Source organism: Zootoca vivipara, chromosome 11 (genome assembly GCF_963506605.1).
Source record: "Zootoca vivipara chromosome 11, rZooViv1.1, whole genome shotgun sequence".
Taxonomy (NCBI): Eukaryota; Metazoa; Chordata; class Lepidosauria; order Squamata; family Lacertidae; genus Zootoca; species Zootoca vivipara.
Window position 1 is genome coordinate 59,383,678 of NC_083286.1, and position 21,993 is coordinate 59,405,670.

The window sequence follows — 21,993 nt, forward strand, 5'->3', positions numbered from 1 at the left end:
GCTGACACACAGGGAAGAAACTGCTGCTCCTGTGCTACCCCACATATCAGCTGTTAGGCAGGGAGGCTGAGCAGCCACATCAAAGCCCTGTTGTCCCTCCAGCTCACACTGGAGGGTGGGTGGGTGGAGACATCCTCTCTGGACTCCGGGGAGGGTCTCCTCGCAAACCACTAGGGCTCTTCAGGGTGCTCTCCACATACACACATATTTCACTGATGTGCGTGGAGGCCCAGAACATAACCCAATATAAGTGGGGAGTCACCTGTGGTTTAAAACACACAAGTTAAAATACTAAAATGCGTTAAAGTTCATATCAAGCATCTGTGTAGCTTTGTCTAAACACAAATATTTTTAGCTGGCACTGAAAAGAGCGCAGTGAAGTTGCCTGCTTGTTCTGAATAGGCAGGGAGTTCCAAAGTGCTGCCACACTGAATGATCAAGCTCTTACAAATGCAAAAATGAGTGTTATGTAGTAGTGCCGGTTCCTTTGATTGAAGCGGTCAAGTGAGCATAGGTGGAGTAAGACCATGTCATAGGTAAACTGAACACAAGTTGTTCAAGGTTTTATATAATAATAACAACATGTTGAACTTGGCCCGGCAGCAAATTGGCAGTCAGTGCAACCACTAGTCATGTCCTTCTTGTACTGCAGCTTTGTAAACCACTTTGAGACTCGGTATATAGGTAGATGAATAAGTAAAAGCAAATAAGCTTGGAAAAGAGGGGGCTGAGAAGAGAGCTGGTAGCCATCTTCAAGTAGTGCAGCAATAAAACTGCTGGCACATTTGCAAAAGCTAAGCTGGGTCCAGTATGGTTTCAACTATCTAAAGGGCTGTCACATGGAGGATGAAACAAGCTTGTTTAGAGAGCATGACCCAAACCAATAAATTCACATTACAAGAAAGGAGATTCTGAGTCAACATCTGGAAGAACTTTCTGATGGCAAGATCTGATGGGCAGTGGAATATCCTCCTACAAGAGGTGGTGGACTCTTCTTCATTGGAGGTTTTGAAGTAGAGGTTGTGTGGCCATCTGTCTTGGATGATTTAGTTGTGGTCCCTGCATTGCAAGAATTAGATGTCCCTCACGGTCTCTCCCAACTACAATTCTGTGATCCTATTATTCTAAGTGGGGCTGGCCTGGTATGATAATTTTCAGTAAACAGTTCCAGTGGTCTGTGGCAATAGGAGGATTAATCAGCTTCCTCTAGTCACAAGGAGGCTTCGATCTTGGCCAACACATTCTTCTTCGTCCCTCCGATGGGCACATTCAGTTTCCATGGATCTTCAGAGGAGGGAAAGGGGAGAGTTTGCAGGGCTGTGCTGGTAAGAGGAACACGATAACCAGATTATGGGAAATAGGATATAGCTGATAATGAGAGTAATTGAGCCAGTAGAGAAGCAGGTAGAGATAACAGGATTTATTGTGGAAATTAGAACGGGGAAGACAGGGAGGTTTTGGGTGGCTCAGCAAAACAGAAAGAAAGGAGCTAAGCAAAACATATGTTGATGAAAGAGGGAAGGATGAGAATAAGTGAACAGAGCACAATGGGGAAGAAAAATTACTGGGAAGGTTTGAACAGATAGAAGGGTGAATGAAATTATATGCCATAAAATGACAGCAGCGTTGAGCCAGGAATGGAAACATTGCAGTGGTGTTTGTATGGGAGTGTGATTTATTTAAGCAAGAGGGTAAAAGGGTCTCTTTGGGTGATCTCACACCACTCTGAAACAAATCTTTCCTCTTTTTTTGAAACAGTCAGAAGGCTTTTTGAGGTTGAACCCTGAAAACTGGAGGCATCCACTGAATGAATTGGATAAGCAAAGGATGGGAAGAGAAAGCACATCTTCATTGAAAAGAAAGCCAGCCTTTGTAACTCACTGCTGCAGGAAGTTGTGGTAGTCATTAATGGCTTTTCATAAGCCCAAGTAGAACCTGCAATAAAATGCCAAAGGGTATCCATCCTAAGAAGGGGTTGTTTTTTAATTATTATTTGTAGGGCTTTAGACAGCTTGGACAAGAGTCTCATAGAAGTCTCAGCAGGGGATGGGTGGAAACATTTCAGAATGGGGTTAATGGATACATTTTCTTCTCCCATACCCCCTGAGGCCTTTCCCTGCAGCACCAGCAGGTGAGTCAACAGACCCTTGTGCGTGTCCCTATAAAGGAGCTGCATGACAAAATAAGCAATATAAAACAGTTCAGAGTAGATTGCAAAATAAATAAATAAATAAATTTAAAAAGCTGCAAAAGGACCTCTCCAAACTGAATGAATGGACAACAAAATGGTGAATGCAATTCAATGTAAATAAGTGGAAAGTGATGCATTTTGGGGCAAATACACACACACACACACACACACACACACACACACACACACACACACACGGTGTCTGAATGGGCAGTGACTGACCAGGTAAGAGACCTTGAGATAACAGTGAATAGTTCAATAAAGATGTTGACTCAGTGTGTGGCAGCTGCAAAGCAGACAAATTTCATGCTAGGGATCAATAGGAAAGGAATTTAAAATAAATCTGCCCATATCACAATGCTGTTATGAAATCTATGATTCAATGAGTGAAATCTGATTCTGTTCTCATTCGAAGCCAAATCTATCCAATTCATGTTTTCCCAAAACAATATGTGAACCAAAACACAGCTATCCTTCAAAATTCATGCCTATCCAAATTCTGCCATAGAATTTGCCAAACAATATTGACAAAAATGACTGTTAGGAGAAAATGTGCATGCAAAATGAACATACAGCTGGAAATGAAAGACAAAACTGCATTATATTAGGGGGAACTGCTTGCAAAACTTGTACATTAATCAAAACTGCATATTAAAAAATGTGGATTTTTTTTTTTGAGAAATTCACACTAAGATGCTGTTGAATTTTCGTGTGTGTGTATAAATTGATGCAAAATGTAGAGGACTGGATTTAAGATTGGAAAGATGTGATAGGGAGAGAAACAAACCCAACAGATTCTTTCATCAATAGTCCAACACACTAATCATTACACCACCACTTGGAAACTGGGATTTGTTGCAGGTTTTCAAAAAATGGCTTCATCCGTGTCGCTGATGCCTGGGTAGGCAAATGAGTGACAATGTATAGTCTGGGAAGGCAGTGTTACATTATTCAGGAATGTGGGCCTATAGAACCCCCAACTTTGAATTATTTACGGTGATCAACCCACTCATCGTAGTAGCTCATCCATATGCATTCCCAGAAGTTGGTAGGCATCCCGTGTGTGTCTAATAGCCTCAGTGCGGCCCTCTATACTCCTTACAAAACATCAAATTTACACAGCATACAGTCAAGAAAGTTGGTGGAGAAAAAGAGAAGGCAAACTAGAGAGAGGAGAAGTTAACAAATGCTGTTTGTCTTAAGACTCATAGCTCTTGAGTTTCTCTTATTTTTGAAATCCAGGTCCGACGGCAATCCTGCTATCAGCCAGTTGATCACCCTTTGCTGACACAGAATATCATCACAAAGTACGCACAAATCCCACAAATGGCACCTCACACACTTTTTAGATAGTTACTCACTTTGCACAGACATTGTTTCTCCCAGACTTGCACAGTTCAGTTAATTGCATTGCTAACTCCAAAGGAATCCACAATAACTCCTGCTTCTGTGCGTTCCCATCTTGATAACGGCTTATCCATCTTGTCTCCAACTCAATTTGCGCCTACCTGGTTATTTAAAGAGTCACATCTGTTTGTGCTGCTTAGGCAGGTACACCCTGTTACAGTAGTCACTACCTGCTAATGGATGTAACCCTGAATGTACTCACCGGAGGTGGGCGGATGTCCCAGGCCTGGCCCAATGTCCGATTCAAAGTACATCCATTTAAATCAAATTAATTTGGAGGACATCTGCTAGAAGTCCAAAATTAATTGTATTTTAAATCAGATCCATACCTAATCAGCGAAGCCTTTAGGCTCTATCATTCTTCTGATGATGTTGTGGAGAGCATGGCAGGTTGTGGGTAGCATCCTGCAGCCTCTCGCTGTCCCAGTGTGTGCCTCCTACCTAACCAACAGGAGCTCAGGGGGCAAGGAGAATTCCTGTGGTAAAGCTTCAGACTTCATTCCCAGGATATTGACACAAACAACAAGCATTTCAGAGGCAAAAAGGCTTTGCCAACACAGCAATGAAGAAGACTTGAGAGACAAGGGGGAAATGGTTATATCCCTTCAATATAACAACAGAAGATTTGTAAAGCAATTAAGCACATTATGACAGCAGGTGTGTTTTTAATTCCAGTCGGAACAAAATAAAAAAAAATTCCTTCCAGTAGCACCTTAGTTTGTCATCATTGGTATGAGCTTTCGTGTGCATGCACACTTCTTCAGATACACTGAAACAGAAGTCACCAGACCCTTATATATAGTGAGAGCATAGCTGCCAAGTTTTCCTTTTTCTCGCGAGGAAGCCTATTCAGCATAAGGGAAAATCCCTTAAAAAAGGGGATAACTTGGCAGCTATGAGTGAGAGGGTGGGGAGGGGTAATACTCAGAAGGGTGGTGGGAATGGGTGATTGGCTGATAGGTGTGGTCAACCTGTTGATCACTGTTAACGACTGCAAGGTGTATATGGGAAGGATTCCTCCAATATGCTGGGCTTGTAAACAGCCACATTTCATGGAATCCCAGTCAAGGATTACGATAAAATTATCCCCGTTTTGCTAGGTGAGCCTTGGGTATGAAAACACATTGTACACACCCAAGCTTCTGCTGTCCCCAGTTTACCAAGGAAAGGAGAGCAACACCTTTGGCACCATCTTGGGTGAAGGAGTTGCAGGAAGGAGGCATACAAAGTGCCATCGAACCATCTTAAGGACTCCTCTCCTGATTTGTGGGGGGTTTATTCCCTAGATTATTCTTCTCCTGAAGATATCCTACAAGGCAGTGGAGGCTTAGAAGCCGAGTTTTCCTTCTCCTAGATGGGCTACCTCCCCATTCTGCCCAGCCCAATCTGCTCCTCACTTCCCTCTACAGCACATTGGACCCACTATTGGTATTTCAAGGGATTTCAAGATGTAAACACCCTGGAAGGTTTAAAAGGCTACAAAGTAGCCTGCTCTGGTCTGCTCTGGTCAGACCTCACCTGGAGTACTGTGTCCAGTTCTGGGCACCACAGTTCAAGAAGGATACAGACAAGCTGGAACGTGTCCAGAAGAGGGCAACCAAAATAGTCAAAGGCCTGGAAATGATGTCTTATGAGGAATGGATTAGGGAGCTGGGTATGTTTAGCCTGGAGAAGAGAAGGTTAAGGGGTGATATGATAGCCATGTTCAAATATATAAAAGGATGTCACATAGAGGAGGGAGAAAGATTGTTTTCTGCTGCTCCAGAGAAGCGGACACGGAGCAATGGATTCAAGCTACAAGAAAGAAGATTCCACCTAAACATTAGGAAGAACTTCCTGACAGTAAGAGCTGTTCGGCAGTGGAATTTGCTACCAAGGAGTGTGGTGGGGTCTCCTTCTTTGGAGGTCTTTAAGCAGAGGCTTGACAGCCATCTGTCAAGAATGCTTTGATGGTGTTTCCTGCTTGGCAGGGGGTTGGACTGGATGGCCCTCGTGGTCTCTTCCAACTCTATGATTCTATGATTCTAAGTAGACCCCAGGGAATCCTCCCTGGAGTGATTATTCCATATCCAGGGTACCATCATTGAAAATACCCTCTCCCTAGTAGTCACCTGCCACAGCTTGCCATTGTGATACGTTGATCTGTATTTGACACCACCGCAAAGCAGTGGTAGCACAGGTGTTCTCCAGGGCCACCTTACTCACAATTCCTCACTCTGATGGAGGACTCTTTCTCAGAGAGACGTTGTGAGGTGACATCATGGCCCCGGAGGGTCTAGCACAGCCTACAGTGCCAAAACAATAAATTAAAATGAGCAATGGCAAGCTCATGAGGCACACCTCCTTACACCAGCCCTGCCAGGACTGCTGCTTTACTCTTGCAAATGCAATCAATTAATGGATCCATCTATCGCCAAAAAGTCATGCCAATTAATCAATGAAGATTCCTTTCATCAAGTGACTGCCCTAGCTCAAATATTCATAAGGATGGGTCCAGCTGAAAAGCATTATTAATGATAATTTGCCTCCCTGTCACTTTTTAATACAAATTATGATTATTTGACCCATCTGGTTCACTTTCCCACCCCATTTCAAGGTGTTCTGAGCTGGTCAACAATAGATTAAACACCAAATTATCTGCAGTTAACATGTCCCATTGATTTTGCTATTCTTGTAATATAGCACTTCGTAGTTTCGAAAATCAGAAGTCAATAAGGTAAGGCAGGTTGAAGAGGGCAGAGGCTGCCTCTGAATGAACCAATTCATCAGTTTAACAGTCAGAGCTTATTCCCTGATAGTCTAGGAATGACCTCAAATATTCTTGTCCATATATATTGTATATGTGTGACATAGTAAGTTAGAGTCCCTATATAATCTCTCTCAGCACAGCTAATAACGTCAATAAAGTCAAATTAGCATTCTGTTGAATCAGATACAGATACCAACTAAATCACTACCATCTGATTGAACCTTAAGGATTCTTAAACCATATCATCATAATCTCCAGAGAGAGAGAGAGAAAATGAAGTTTGAGACTGCCAAAAACATTGCAGATGAAAATATGTTGCCAAACAAACAGTTGGAATATGTACACTTCAGGATTGTAGCAGTCAAAGGGATCCTGAGAATGGAACCTCGGTGCATTTCAAGTTGTGTGGGTAAACAGCTAAATGAGAAATGGGTGCTTCTCTTTGAAATGAATTTAATTTACAAGGAAGAGCATCACTCAGTCAGCTTCAGACCCAGTAGCTCAACAGGACATGGGGTGTTGATTAACCCTGTCCTTCCCCACCCAGTGCTAGAAATAAGACAAGAACATCAGGACAGCGCTACTTGAACAGACCCAAGGTTCATCTAGTCCAGCATCCTGTTCTCACAGTGGTCAACTAGATACCCATGAGAAGCCCATAAACAGGATCTGAGAGCAACAGTCCTCTCTCCACGCATGTTCCCCAGCAACTGGCATTCAGAGGGAACCACAACATCTATCTTGACATTGCACACTTTCCAAATAATAAATGCCGCCCTCAAGTACACAATCCATACAATAATCCTGCAGGGTAGATCCATATTCTTAATTCTATACCGCAGATAAGGCTGCGAGAAAATGCCTGAGGTCTCCTGGCAGCTTTGCAGCAGAGATGTGGTTCGCACTGGGGACTTCCTCCTGTTGACAATGTGGTGTAGTGGTTAGCATGGGAGCTTACTGGGTCTGTCGTGGGCCTGTTACAATCTCAGTGAACTTCATGACTAAGTAGGGATTTGAACCTGGGTCTCCCAGGTCTTTGACTAATACTCTTACCACCACACCAAACAAGTAGGTGTCTGTGTGATGTTGTATTTAAAAAAGGACTAGCCAAGATAGCTTTGTGTTGGAGATGGGACACAGACAATGCCTCCCTTAAACATACGTTTGCACAGTGTTCTATAGTTACTATGTTTTGGGAGAAAGTGCTGAGCTGCAAGGAACCTTGAAACTTGCTGCCAGCTCTCTTTAAAACCCTTGTTTCTGGTCTGACTGGCAGAACCGAGCTGAGGAGGTGTGTGGACATCGGCGTAGAGATCCTGCTTCTATCCTTATTCCATTTTTGACATTGTGAATCCAATGGATAGGGACCCAGGTGGTGCTGTGGGTTAAACCACTGAGCCTAGGGCTTGCTGATCAGAAGGTCGGCGGTTCGAATCCCTGTGACGGGGTGAGCTCCCGTTGCTCGGTCCCAGCTCCTGCCAACCTAGCAGTTCGAAAGCACATCAAAATGCAAGTAGATAAATAGGAACCGCTCCGGCGGGAAGGTAAACGGCGTTTCCGTGTGCTGCTCTGGTTTGCCAGAAGCGGCTTTGTCATGCTGGCCACATGACCTGGAAGCTATATGCCGGCTCCCTCGGCCAATAATGCGAGATGAGAGTGCAACCCCAGAGTCGGTCACGACTGGACCTAATGGTCAGGGGTCCCGTTACCTTTACCTTTATCCAATGGATACAGTTTCTGATTCAACTGAGAAGCCTCTCTGACAGTAATACGATCCAGATGCAGGTAGCAACATTGGTAGCAAACAGAAGGATAAAAAGGATCGGGCAAAAACAACCGGTAGAACTGAGCTGGATTTTTTTTACAAATAAAAAAAATTTTTGCAAACAAGTCAGCCCACCAGGGCAGGCATTCAGGGTCCCTCTCAGTAAAATGAGCATCACTGGCCCCAAATGCAGCAGGCTGGGATTGCTACATGTGCAAGAAATGGAAGCACCACACATGACCAGTGGTGGCAGAAGACCATTGCATTCTGAATCTGGGATGGCTGAACAGCAACACGGCCAACATTCTTGTTGTGCCCCCGCATTCCCTCTGAATTTACACATGCTTTGCAAACAAACAAGCAAACAAACAAACAAACAAACACAAAGCCATTTGAGTATTTGTCTATATTGTCCTCTTGTACCCAGAGGCGGAGCCAGCTGCTCTGGCACCTGGAGCGGCACCGGTGTGGGGGCAGGGCTAGCCGCCAGAAGGGGCGGGGTGAGCATCCCAGGGGGGCACCCTCCATGGCGAGCAGCCCAGGGGGGCAGGGCGGCGATCCCCCCTCAAGGATGACACCCTGAGTTCTCCACATTTCCATACCAGTGTGCTTTAAAATAAAAAAGAAGTCCTCCACCAGCATTTCATTGTGGATTTCTCCTAAAATACACATTTTTGTTTGCATTTTTTTGCAAGCAATGTACACATTTTTGCAGAGCAATTTCCCCTAGTAGGGTGCATTTCCCCCCCTGTTTTTTCACTAAGCATTTTCATGCACATTTTACCCATGCATATGCATTGATGCACGCATGCCTTGGGCAGAAAGCTGCAGTGCAAAATCCAGTGGAAATTTTGAAGGGTGGCCCTGTGGTTTGGTATGTGTGCTCTTTTGGAAAGTGAGAATTAAGGTAGGTTTATCTTTCAATGCAAACTGAACCAGTTTCTCTCTCCCCACCCTCCCACCCCCACAATCACTGTTTAAAAGGCAATAATTTGCCCGATCTGAGCATTTGCGGGAACACATTTCTACTCCGCCAAAACAGGAGCATCAAAACAGGGGAGAGAATTTCCAGTGCAGCTCTAAAAGGAAAAAGGAAACAATACATCAGTACAAAACCCCAGCTAGCTCATGCCTGGTTTCCAAAACAGCAGCCCAAATAGAATTGTTTTACAATGCTTATGAAAGAGGCAAGGGTTTTGGCAGACTTCCAAGAGAAGATGGTTCCACAAGGGAGGGGTGGCCACCGAGAACACCGATCAGCGTGCCCTTGGCTGAGGATGCCTCCCTCGGTGTCCGAACATGGCACACAAACAGCATTGTTAAGAAGATGCTCCTGGCTCCTTTCCTTCTGCCTATTCACCCCCCTTGGTAATATTGTTTGTTAGTAGTTCAGTTATGTCTATTTTAAAGGCTGCTGTCCTGTGCACACTTGCCTTGGAGCAAAGTCTCATTGAACACAGTGGAATTTACTTCTGCACAGACGTGCCTAGGATCAGGTGCCAAAATCACAAATTCTTCCATGCACATTATGCTCCTATTAAATATATATAAAATAACCCTGCTATCTGTTTGCTTGGTTGTGGGTGTATTTGAAAGAGTGTCTTATCCCTTATAGACCCATTAAGTCACTGTGGTCTGTGGTACAGCTTCTGAAAGCACCAAATATACCAAAAGCTCCACAGGGACTCAGAGCAGGGCCTTCTCTGTGGCTGCTCCTATTCTGTTGAATAACGTCCCTGCCAAGGTACGATAGGAGTCCACTATTTGCACTTTGTGGAAACAGTTGCTTCCTGCCAAGATGGCTATGCTCTGCAACCACAGCTGGAGGTGGTTGAGAGGTGCCAGAACTGAGTTCTAGCAAGTTGTGGCTGAAAAAAAAAGCCCTGGACTAGAATGACCACTGGCCTGATCCAGCAGGCTCTTCTTATATTCTAAATTGTATACATTTTTGTTCTGACAAGATTTCCCAGCTGGAAGAACGGGTCTCAGCAATGAGTGTCTGTTCTGGATTGTGTTTTTTTAATAACAAAAAAAACATATAGATTTGCTGCTATTGTGCACCATATTGAGATGCATGTGTGGAAGTTTCACAATTTCTCCAGGCCTTATACAAGCAATCTCAGGGTGGGTCACATAATGATACAAAGGAAATCCACACAATGTGATAAATCAATGAAACATGAACAGCCTAAAACTTTACACTCGCCAAATCTGTTTCTTTGTAAGAATAAAACCAGGTGACTCGACATCGCAAACCTCACCCACACCATAAGGACACAAGATCAGGCCAAAGACCCCTCTAGTTCAGAATACTGTTCTCACAGGGGCCAACCAGATGCTCGTTATGCAAAGTCCACCAAAGACAATGACACTTTTTCCACCTGCTATTCCCAGCGACTGGTTTTCAGAGACTATTGCCTCCATCACTGAAAGTATATGTTGTAAAAATGGGTGGGATGGTTTGAGCTGCCAAGACTTCCGCCTGTCAATGATCTAGATAAACTGTGAATGAAATCCCGGTAGCCAATGGGTCCTAATTCATTCTGGGTTCTTCATTGAATCAGAAAAGCTTTGAATTGGGTCAAGTAAAATGGAGGTTGCAGACCCTTTATCAGTTGCATTTCTAGGAGCCAGGACTGCCTAGGAAGGTGATGGAATCTCCTTCATTGGAGGTTTTTAAACAGAGTTTGGATGGTCATCTGTCAGGAAGTCTTTAGTTGTGACCTGCATTGAAGGGGGTTGGACTAGATGACCCTGAAGAAGAAGTCCCTTCCAACTATACAATGTTATGACTCTGTTATTCTAAGTTAAGGAGCATAACTTAGGCTGGGGACCATGCCTGCGTGTCCTTCCCAGTAGTGGGAAATATTTGTGCAAATGAGGCAGGGACATTTCCTATATAAGTGTGGATAAAAGTTCACACCCCTCTGAATTTACTCACAGATGGAAGGCTGATGAGAAATAATTCAATAAAAAAATCATATGCATAGTAGTCCAGCACATGGTTAAAGAAGGATGGGATGAAATTAGGGTAGAACACATTTACTACATGTTGATAACAACCCACTTCTAGTCCTCACTAAGATTTAGCTGTGCATGATGCTGAGCTGATGCCATTGGCCATCATTATTGGCCAGCTTCAAGTTCTGCACCACAGCAAACTTTTGTGTGTGGAAGAAATCTGTTGAATGTGAAATATATACATTAGTTCTACTGATAGGCTCAGATAGAGGATTTTTGTCATTTTGATTTTTCAGCTTAAATATCAGTTACTAACAAGCATGGAATGGCAATATCTTCAATCACAACATTTGCTGGTGTCTATTCATTGCTCAACTGTTTCAAGCACTTCTACATCTCCTAAATTCTTGGAGGGTATCATTGGATCCTTACAGAGAGCTAGACCTATAGTTCCGTTATGTAAATACGTAATGGATCTTTTTAAGGTTCAGAAACCTGGAGAGGTGTAGAATAGGGGATTGGAATGTCTCATACAGCCTAAACAATGAGAGTTTTCTTTGTGAAGAGAAAGTACTGGGAACTTCTTCTCCTTTTTGCATTATCTACCTGTTAACAGGCATACAGGTTCAGTAAGTGGGACAGAAACAAACTCACAGTGTTAGCCTCAAAATAGCAGCTTGTTGTTTAGTCGTTTAGTCATGTCCGACTCTTCGCGACCCCATGGACCAGAGCACGCCAGGCACTCCTGTCTTGCACTGCCTCCCGCAGTTTGGTCAGACTCATGTTCATAGCTTCGAGAGCACTGTCCAACCATCTCAACCTCTGTCCTCCCCTTCTCCTTGTGCCCTCCATCTTTCCCAGCATCAGGGTCTTTTCCAGGGAGTCTTTTCTTCTCATGAGGTGGCCAAAGTATTGGAGCCTCAGCTTCACGATCTGTCCTTCCAGTGAGCACTCAGGGCTGATTTCCTTCAGAATGGATAGGTTTGATCTTCTTGCAGTCCATGGGACTCTCAAGAGTCTCCTCCAGCACCATAATTCAAAAGCATCAATTCTTCAGCGATCAGCCGAATAGCAGCTATCAAGCACTAATTATGAGCCATCAGAAATCACTTACACATGTTCTCAATTCCAAAACTCTAGAGCTGTTTTCAATTTCCCAATCCAAAATTCATTTTTGCCTGCATGGGTGTGGCCTCTTCTAAAATGGACTTAGGAGGAGGAGGAGGAGGAGGAGAAGAAGAAGAAGAAGAAGAAGAAGAAGAAGAAGAAGAAGAAGAAGAAGAAGAAGAAGAAGAAGAAGAAATGATGACTGGTGGGCCAGTAAGTTGCCTTTAAGGAAACATCCATTCACCATCAGCAGCCAAATGAAAAAAATCTACAGAAAGAGACCTATTTCTTATGCAGAACAAAAATTACACACCATGACGCAGAATTGTGAGCAGTGAGACACCATCTAGCTGAGTTGCTCTCAATTGCTGCTCCAAGTTGCAGCCCTTCCTTGTAATAGGCTTCCTCCCCCTTTTGCTTTTCAACAAAACAATTAGCCGAGAAAAACGGAAAGGAAGCTTAATGCAACTGCGGTGTGAGGGCAGATGGGGACATGGGGAAGGGTTTAGGTCACAGAGCCCTAAAATGGCATTGTGTTAACTTTACTTCAGCCTCGCTGCACTGAACTGTCCTGGACAGTGCCTTGAGAGCATCATGCTCCTAGTCCACATGAGAGAAACACAGTGCCTGACCTGGAGCCTACAGATACGATAGGATGCAGAATTTGGAGCAGTTAGTCAGTGGCATAAATGGATCCTATAACCACATGACTGTACAACATGAAAGCTAATCTAAAAAGAACACTTGTCCAGGGGGAGATTTGCCCTCCCTCTAGCTACAGATAAGTTTCTGCTTATAGAAAGACTAGGCCAAAGGGTGACCCAAGCAGAGAGCAAGGACTATTTGGAAAGGTACTTGTGGAACAGCATTCTGAAACACACTTCCAGTTTCCCTCTTTGGTCCTGCAGCCTCAGTCCCTTGTCCGTACATATATCATTATTATTATTTTTTGATACACTACCTTCGTCTTCTTCCTAACCTCAACATCCCTGCAAAGTATGCACTGTAGCAGGATAGGGCCCACCTGCACCTTACCTCCCTTTGGAGCTGTGGCAGGATCCACGTTGCCCACCTTAAACATCCTGCTCCAGAGAATCAGGTGTCCACAATTTGGACAAGCAGCATTTTTAACCAATTACATGAATCGTGAAGGTAGTTCAATCACACAACAATGTGTCAATGGATCTTCCATCACTCTCCCCCCCCTTCCAATGCCAAACAGTTGTTCTTGGAGGGGGGGACACTGATGTACAAACAAAGGAAGATTTATCAAAATGAATTTTGCAACTCAAAGACGCTAATCAATGGCAAGTACATTTTCATAATTTGCACTGTCTATAGAATTAGATGGGGAGTGTTAAAAATGCAAAAACCAACACCACTTAAAAACAGCATTTGAGTAAAAATGAAAATAAAATAGTCTCATTGTGCATATATTGTGCCTTTTTGGGGGGGGAGAGGGTTTGAGGGGCTAAAGTCATGGAATGCTGCTCTGATTTCATACAGGATATATATACACAACTGGATGTGCAGGTTAGGACAGAAAGCTGCCTTTCTCCAGAAAAACTCTGATTGCTTTGTTCCATGATAGTTGTTGGGTTTTTTTGGGGGGGGGGTATTGTCATGTTTTAAAACAGTGGACATCCATAATTACTAGTGCTCATTTCTTTCTTCAAATGCTTCCTGACAGTGGAAAACTATTAGGACACACGGCGCAAATGATCAAAAGAGTATTTCCAGAATCAAAAGACTCTTTCCATCAGCCTCCTTTTTCCAGTTGCTGTCCAGCTAGAATAGCAGGTGCCTTGAGCACATATACAGGAGATGGAGACCTTGGGAAAGTGTTTAGCATTTGTTCATTTTACCGGCCAATGGCTAGCTTCTAGTTTCACCAGATGCTTGTTCTCCTGAGTTTAACATCGTTCATTCCAAAGGTCTCCCTTTCCTGTTCCGCATATATTTTTCTTTGCACCACGGAAAACAAAGTTATTCCCTTTATTTCAGCCAGCAAAATGAACACATATTCTCCCCCTCCCTAATTTAAGTGCCTAGGATCAAATACAGATTGATGCAGGCAATGACAACAACAGAAATGACCAAACAGTAAAAGTGGAAAATCTCTGTGTGGAATGTGATTGCTACACCTGTTGTGTAGTAAAAAATAATAATAAATTCCATTATCATTTAGCAGGATATAGCAGATGACCAAATTACCCTAGAATGAATGAACATCCCCCAAGTTGGTCATGTGGGCACTCTGAGAATTTGTAACCTTTTCCATTTTCTGCAATTACTGGTCACTACACACTTTATGTCACTGCCTTGCATTATTACAAATCACCTGCCAAAAGGCACTTGCACACTGGAAATAATAGACACAGAGATATGTACAATGCACAAGCCATTTGCGATATATACAGAGATACCCCCATATCTGGTTAAAAAGAAAAGGGAACTGGTGACTCCTGCCTGGTTTACTTCCCTTCTAAAGTCTGTTATTTATATCTGAGTTAACAAAAACTTTTATTTATACTGTGGCTGCTTTGCTTCATAGATAGTTCTTGAGAGCTTTCATGCACACCTTAAACTAGTGTCCAGAATTCACCAAAGGTAAGTCATAATCTACCCAAAGGAACTGCAGCCTAACCCTAGCATAACCTGGGAGTAGCTGCTAAGTATTCCCGAGCAAAACCAATTTAAGCACTACTGTACACAGAAACCAGTATGTGCACAGAAACTCCACATGTATGCTCAAAAATGCAACCTGGGTCATGAAAGGTTGGGTCCCTATAGAAATTGTGTGTTTGTGCTGTAAGCAAATTGGCCATTAAACCTAAGGGCTCCCTTACAGATACCTGCCAGATTCATGGAGAGTTATATTTTAATGCCCTGCTTGCTATCCACAAAATTGCCAAGGTTGCTTGGGTCTTTTCTCTCTGCGAGGCCCATGTGCCTGCAAACTCCCCATGACTTTGTTTTCTTTTTAAAGGCAAACATATTAAAGGAACATGCATATATCAATAGGACATTTGAAAACAAACATTTCATCAACCCACCATCTCCTAAGCAAGTTTAGTTGTAAGTCCCATGGGGGGGTCTATGAGGCTTACTCCCACGTAAGTGTGCAAACGGACTATCAGCCTTAGCCTTCCACAATACTGCCCCTTCTGTTTAAAGTAATGCACTCCTAGTCCTTTTCATCACCCCCCCCCTTCAATATAATGTACAGTGGTGTACAAGGAACTGAGATTATATTCTTATGAAACACACGGCTGGAAAGATAAGAGTTGATTTAAATATGCAAGCAAGACCTTGTCTCTCTCTCTCCTAATGGATGCATCACTTTAATTAACCATCTCCCAAACCATGTGTGTGTGTGTGCACACACACACACACTCTCACACGTATACCTGTAACTCATGCTAACGCTTCATGCCTCTGATGAAGTGGACTGTAGCCCACAGAAGCTGGTGCCACAATACATCTGCGAGCTTTTAAGGTGTCCCAAGACTCTTTCTCGTCATTTTTGTTGCAAGATACTGAGACAGCAACCAGTCTGGAAATTGTCACTTGAACCATTTATTTTTAAAGAAAAGAAAAGAAAAGAAAATAATCCCACCATACCTCAAAAGCTGCAGGCAGGTACCTTAAATCAATATCCAAAATGCATTTAATGAATTCAGATAAACCCCCTGCCAATGTTCATAAATTTGTTTAGGAAAGTGGATGCCTTCTGCAGCTCGTTTATGAACGAGAAGATAATCCACTTGAAAATATTGTGTGTGCAGATTATATATATATATATATATATATATATATATATATATATATATATAAAATCTAGAACAAAATAACCACTCAACATTTATATATAGATCTCCCTCTCTGTGTGTCTAAACAGAGTAACTTGCAGGCTGCAAAAGCTCTCCTTTCTCAACACACTCGTATTTTCCCTGCCTCTAGTAGAAGCTTATGCCACCAGATGTTTCTGCGAGATTTCATTTAAAGCTAAGAAAAATTGCTTTGAGCTACATGTTGTATTTTTTTTAATCCGATGCCTGCTTCTCCCTCCTCCCCGCCCCCCCAAATAACAACAGTGAGGAAGGAGGACGGTGGGAGGGGGGGATCCTACTTCTTTTATTACAGTGTGACTTAATTAAGTATAATGCATTGTTCCTATAAACATTTATAAACATTTGTTCCTATAAACATTTGGTGCCTACTGCGAGAGCAGAGCGAAAATGTTTACTCCCCTATCAATGAGCAAAAAAAAAACAACCACCCCAAGAAACTGCACCGAGACGGTTCAGGGTAGAAATTTTTACCTTTTATAAGGAAATGAGCCCCACTATAATACAGCCTCCTTCCCCCCTCCCCAAATCACCCTTTTATAGCCGAGGAAAAAATGCCAAGCTAATTTGAAGGAAAAGTAATTAACAGCCCAGACAGAATTGGAAACACAGACACAAATGGAGAAAGCTAAGACACGGATAATAACAATCACCACTTTCACTATCATATCACCACCACAACAAGAAAACACCTCTGATGTCCAGGTTGCCTTCATATCTGTAGTTCTTTTATTAGCAGTGTTTTAGGAGAGAGAGGATATTAAAAAAAATAATAATAAGAGAGAGAGATTGATTTAAATAGTTAAAAAAAAAAACACCTCGCCAGCACAACCTCGTTTTATTTGGGCTATTTTGTTTTTGCGCGCTCTCTCTCTCTCTCTGCTTTTCCTTCTCAAACAAAAGGCTTTCTTTTTCCTAGCCATTACTGGAAGGAAAAGTCGAGATGGTTGGGTTTGCAGAAGCTGGAAAATAATAAGAATAGTATTATTATTTTTTTAAAAAATAAGAAATGCAAAAAGAAGGGGGAGCGACCCCACCCCCATAAAAATATTAAGTAAAAAAAATTACGAAAAATCGCTTGGCTTCTGCAAAATGCAACCGCTCCCCGTTTGCTCGGTTACCACAATAGACACTGACTCTCTCTCTCTCTCTCTCTCTCTCAAAGAACCATGCGCCTGACGCTATTTATAGCCAAGGCAAGGACTGGAATCTACCACTGGGCAGGCAGACGGGGGTGGGGGTGGGGTGGGGGTGAAGTGGGAGGAGGGGCGAGGGGGTTCGGTGGAACCAAAGCGAAAGAAAGTGCCCCTCCAGCCCCCACCCGCCTCCCCCCCGGTCTCCATCCATCCCCACCCCCGCGCGCGCCTCTCCCCCTCCCTCCCGCCCCCTACCCCCCAGCCTCACTGGCATTTTGAACCGATCCAGCCTGTTTAAACGGAAAGGACAGAGATCCTGGCTGTTCAATGTATTAAAAAAAATCAGTTCAGACCTAGAGAGCGAGAGAGAGAGAGCGGGAGAGCGAGCGAGAGCGAGAGCGAGAGCGAGCGAGAGAGAGAGGGTGGAGTGAATGTGTGTGTGTGAGAGAGAGTGTGTGTGTGTTCCTGTTTGAGAGTGTGTATGTGTGCGAGAGAGAGAGGGAGTGTGTGTGAGAGAGAGAAAGAGGGAGCGGGAGAGAGGAACAGAGGAAGCGAGGGGGGGTGGGAAAAAAAGGAAAAGAAGATTTTTCTCTATGTATATAAAGATGGCCACGTTAGCAAACGGACAAGCAGACAATCCCAGCCTCAGTAGCAACCACACTAACCCCAACACCAACGGGCACATGAACGGATTAAATCACAGTCCAGGGAACACATCCACCATTCCCATGAAGGACCACGATGCCATCAAGCTCTTTATTGGGCAAATCCCTCGCAACCTGGACGAGAAGGACCTCAAACCTCTCTTTGAAGAGTTCGGAAAGATCTATGAACTGACGGTGCTGAAGGACAGGTTTACTGGCATGCACAAAGGTGAGGTCCGCTTCTTAACTTTCCCCCTTATTCGCAGGGGCTTGGAGGAGGGGAGAGTCCGGGGAAGGAGGTGGTGCTGGTGGGGGGCTGATCCTGCTAGGTTGGAAGCCCATAAAGAGAGGTGGGGGGGGGAGGCTGATCTCTTATAGATCCGACTGATCTCCAGGGTGGGGGAAGTTTAAACACAAATGTAGCTAGCAAGAGCCCACCGGGGAAACGAAGGGAGGGACCGCAACTATCCATAAGGGTGTATGGGAAAGGATGGACGGAGCTGTCCAGCGGCTCGTGGTGCTGAAACGGGCTGCTGCTATTTGGGTTGCGCGGACTCTGCCCAAACACAGAGGCTTTGGGTAGGTGGGTGGACGGGAGGGAAGCGGGGAAAGGGAGGTGATGGTTATTTTGCAGCCGGTCCCAGACCAGACAACGGCGGACCCTAGGAAGAGGGAGAAATTAATAGGGCGGGGGGAGGAAGAGAGCAAAGGAACGGGTGTTAGGATTTTCTGCTCTTTTGCTAAGAAGTCCTCACCGTGGAATCTCAAAGAAGAAAGAAATCAGCAATGTTGTGTTTGTCTGTATATTTAGCCAGAGAGATAAAGAGAGGAGAATTACTGAGAGGGGAGAAGAGGTTTCAGCGATGCATCCGGAGCGAAGCATGTGTGGGCTGTTCAGGCATCCACTTCTGGAGACGGGGTGGGGTGGGGGTATACCTCATTGGGTCAGCAGCGGAGAGGGGAGCTCAGGAACTTTTTAATGACGGTGATCAGAGTTTCTTTTTTTTCTTTTTTTGAGGGGAGGGATGGAGTGGGGGGGGCGCGTGCTGTGGAACCCGTCTACTCCTTTCTTTGGCTGAAACCTTTCTTCTTGTTGTCCTCACTCGCGGGGGTTTGGGGTGGAAGTCCCTAGCGTTTCCCTTCTCCTTTCTTCTACTCGGGTTTCCCCTGCAATGCTTTGGTGTGTAGTTTAAAGATCACAAAAGGGGAGGAAGTGTATGTTTCTTTGTGGGGTGGGGAGTGAGGAGAGGGCTTGCAAAAAGGCATGCCAGTGTATCGATCGCGTTGCCTGAAAAGTGGGACTGAAGTGAATAAGTTGGATGCGATTGACCTAAAGGACTGGTTTAGGCATAAGCTAGTAGATAAAGTCTGACGGCGGAAGAAGTGCTTTGCTCTACTCGGGATTTCTCTGGTTGCTTTTCTCTTATGGGTTTGCCTTTCCACTTCTCGGTTCAGAAGAGGTAATAATAGTAATAGTAATAGTAACGTAGAATACACGGGAAACTTCAATAAGGGAGAACCAAAATGTGGAAGAAGTGCATGGGGGTGGGGGTGGGGATCTAGCCGCCAGATTTCCATTCCCACTTCAAATCCCAGAGAAATGCTTTCCAACGTGCTAAGCCAGCCGTGTGTGTCCAGCAGTAAATCTTCAAAAAGTTAATGACACGTTTTGAATCCCCCCATCCCCCCCAATCCGCTAGGGGATGGTTATGCAAATAGAAAGTTATTTTTAAAAGAGGAAGAGTTGGTGTTGCAAAGGGGTGGGGGAAGGGAAAGGGAGAGAGTATGCTGCACGGGAAAAACTCTGGGGGTGGCAACTGACAACTGCCTTTCTTTCCTTCACTACAGCCACCCCCCCTCTCTTCTGCAGTCACTACAAACCAGAATCTTATTTTGCCATCCATTCAAGCTTCCTGGAAGGTGGGGTTCTTGAGGCTTAATAAGAGAGGTGTAGATTTGATGGGTAGCTTCATCCCCTTTGGGCGATGTCTGTTTTTTTTGGGGGGGGGGGGTGGTTCTCCACTACCATCAATGCACGAAAAGTTTATAAAGCTTTTCTAAGTAAATACAAATTCTACATCGGGCGATTACATGAAAGGGGGGGGAAAGAAGGAGAAGAATGTGTGTGTATTTCAATGATCTTTTTTTATTATTTAATGGTTGGCTCATGGCTCTTTTATTTTCATTTAAGAGAGCACACATGCACACACATATTATAATTATGACAAAGAGTTTTAAACAGATGAAAGTCCAATAGATAATACCTGCCCTATTTTGTCTAGGTTTGGGTAGCCAGGTGTTAACATTTTAACGATGATGGGGGTTTCTTGAATCATTTATTTAGCATGATTTTAGTTTTAGGCTATTTTATTGTGTGCTTCGTGTAACCCACCCAGACCTCCAGGGGTAGGATGTGCCAGAGAAACTAGCTAAATGGGCTTTGTTAGAATCCAGAAAACTTGCGCCTCTTTCATTCAGCAAATCTGCATCCCACTCTCCCCATTAAGCGTTTGCCTTCCCTGGGTTGCTTAGTTTTAGGGCAGAGTCTTGCTCAAGGCATACTTAACTTTCACTCCTCTGCATCTTACTGTATTTCAAGGTGAATTGTAAGGAGTGTCCAAGTGTCAAGGTATAAGCCCTTCGGGCCAATTTGCATAAGTACAAGCTTGTTTAGTAACCAGGTTCATTTTTTAATCTCTCGGAGCAGCGAGAGGAACGTACAGCAGCCAACCCAACCCAATCCCTCTCATTATTCATATGGCACGGCAGGAGGATTTACTGTGGTTTCCAAAGGCACCCAGGGCTGATACTCCTGGCCTGATTTAGCCCATCTGAGAAGAGTCCTCTGTGATGTTACAGATTTGCTCACTAATCCTGATAAAAATGTGCCTTTGGCTACCTAGTGTGTGTTGGGGAGGGGGGGGTTGCTTGCCACTGCTGGTTAATTAGTGGAAAGTCAAAAAGCATGACAGGGCTTGGAGAAATAGGATCATATTTATCTTGCCATTTCCCCCTGCCTCCCTCTTTTCATGACTGCATTTAAATCGGAAACTAATGCAACCATAAGACTTCATACAATTCCCTTCCTTCGTGTGCTCTGGTTCCTATACCATTCTCTGCTCATTCACATCCTGTAGTGGGAAGAAAATGCTTTCCATAGGTGAGACAGGGACAAATACCTCTAGCGGTACTTATTTGCAGACCTTCCTAGGCAGGTATGTCTCTCACTGAAATAGCTTATGGAATGATTGAGAGAAGTGGCTTTGTTTATTAAGCCTGCCACAAACCTCTAAATATCGTATTAGACTACAGTCACTTATTCAGGGCAGGTAAGTGTACTGAAATCCACTGAGTTACTTCAGAGTGCAATGTTGTGACTGTGTTTGTGTGTGAACGCATGCACACCCTTGGGTTTTGTTGTGCCTTGGCTAAAAGGTTTCAAACAGACCCTCTCAGAAGGAAGTCCAATTGAGTTCAACAGGGCTTGCTCCTACCGTAGATTAGAGGGGACTCTGTCCACTTCCTGGGGACTAAGTCCCATTGTCAGTAGCATAGTAAGAGAGAGAGAGGAATGGGCATAACTAGTTTAAGGATGCACAGAAAAACTCCCACCAGAGATATGTACTTCTCATTCGGGTTCTAGGAAGGTGAAATGAAATTTAAGATCTATGCAAATTCCAGATCAAATATAATCTGTGTGTCAACTGCTGATTCGGCTTAGATCGGTATAGCGCTGTTATCTTTTTCTTTTTCTTTTTTTGAGGGGGCAGGAAAGTGCTTGAGGAAGGTGGCCCCTACAGGGATTTTGTTCACAGTTTATCTCGATCATTGACAGGCAGAAGTCTTGGCAGCTCAAACCATCCCACTCATTTTTGCAACATATACAAACATACAAAGCAAGTGAGCTAATCAGACACACTGACAACAAATTCATTCACAACTCCCCCACCCAATTCATGCTTAGCGGAGGCATCTGTTTTAGGTCTGAGTTACTCAGAGGCATAAAGGTTAGTGCTCTCAGGACAGACATATTATAATATGTTATCTTTGGAAATAATTTAAGGCCAATTAAGTGGCATTTAATCTTAATATTTATAAATGAATGAAATCAAAACAGGACCATCCCAAGTGGTTTTCAATAGTATTTCTTTCTATCCATGCTTGATTCGTAACCAAGGCCCG

The 21,993-nt window shown here is 43.9% G+C and overlaps 1 protein-coding gene across 2 annotated transcripts in view; it reads left to right on the forward strand.

Annotated features, from left to right (window-relative positions):
- Nucleotides 1-17,739: 17,739 nt before the first annotated feature.
- The window catches only part of CELF4 (CUGBP Elav-like family member 4), a 701,688-nt gene continuing 697,434 nt past the window's right edge, over nt 17,740-21,993 (forward strand). For both annotated transcript variants that reach the window (XM_060280393.1, XM_060280394.1), the window contains exon 1: nt 17,740-18,040. In XM_060280393.1, the coding sequence (XP_060136376.1) occupies nt 17,761-18,040 (280 nt within the window). In that variant the 5' untranslated portion in view covers nt 17,740-17,760. The remainder of the gene's footprint in view (nt 18,041-21,993) is intronic.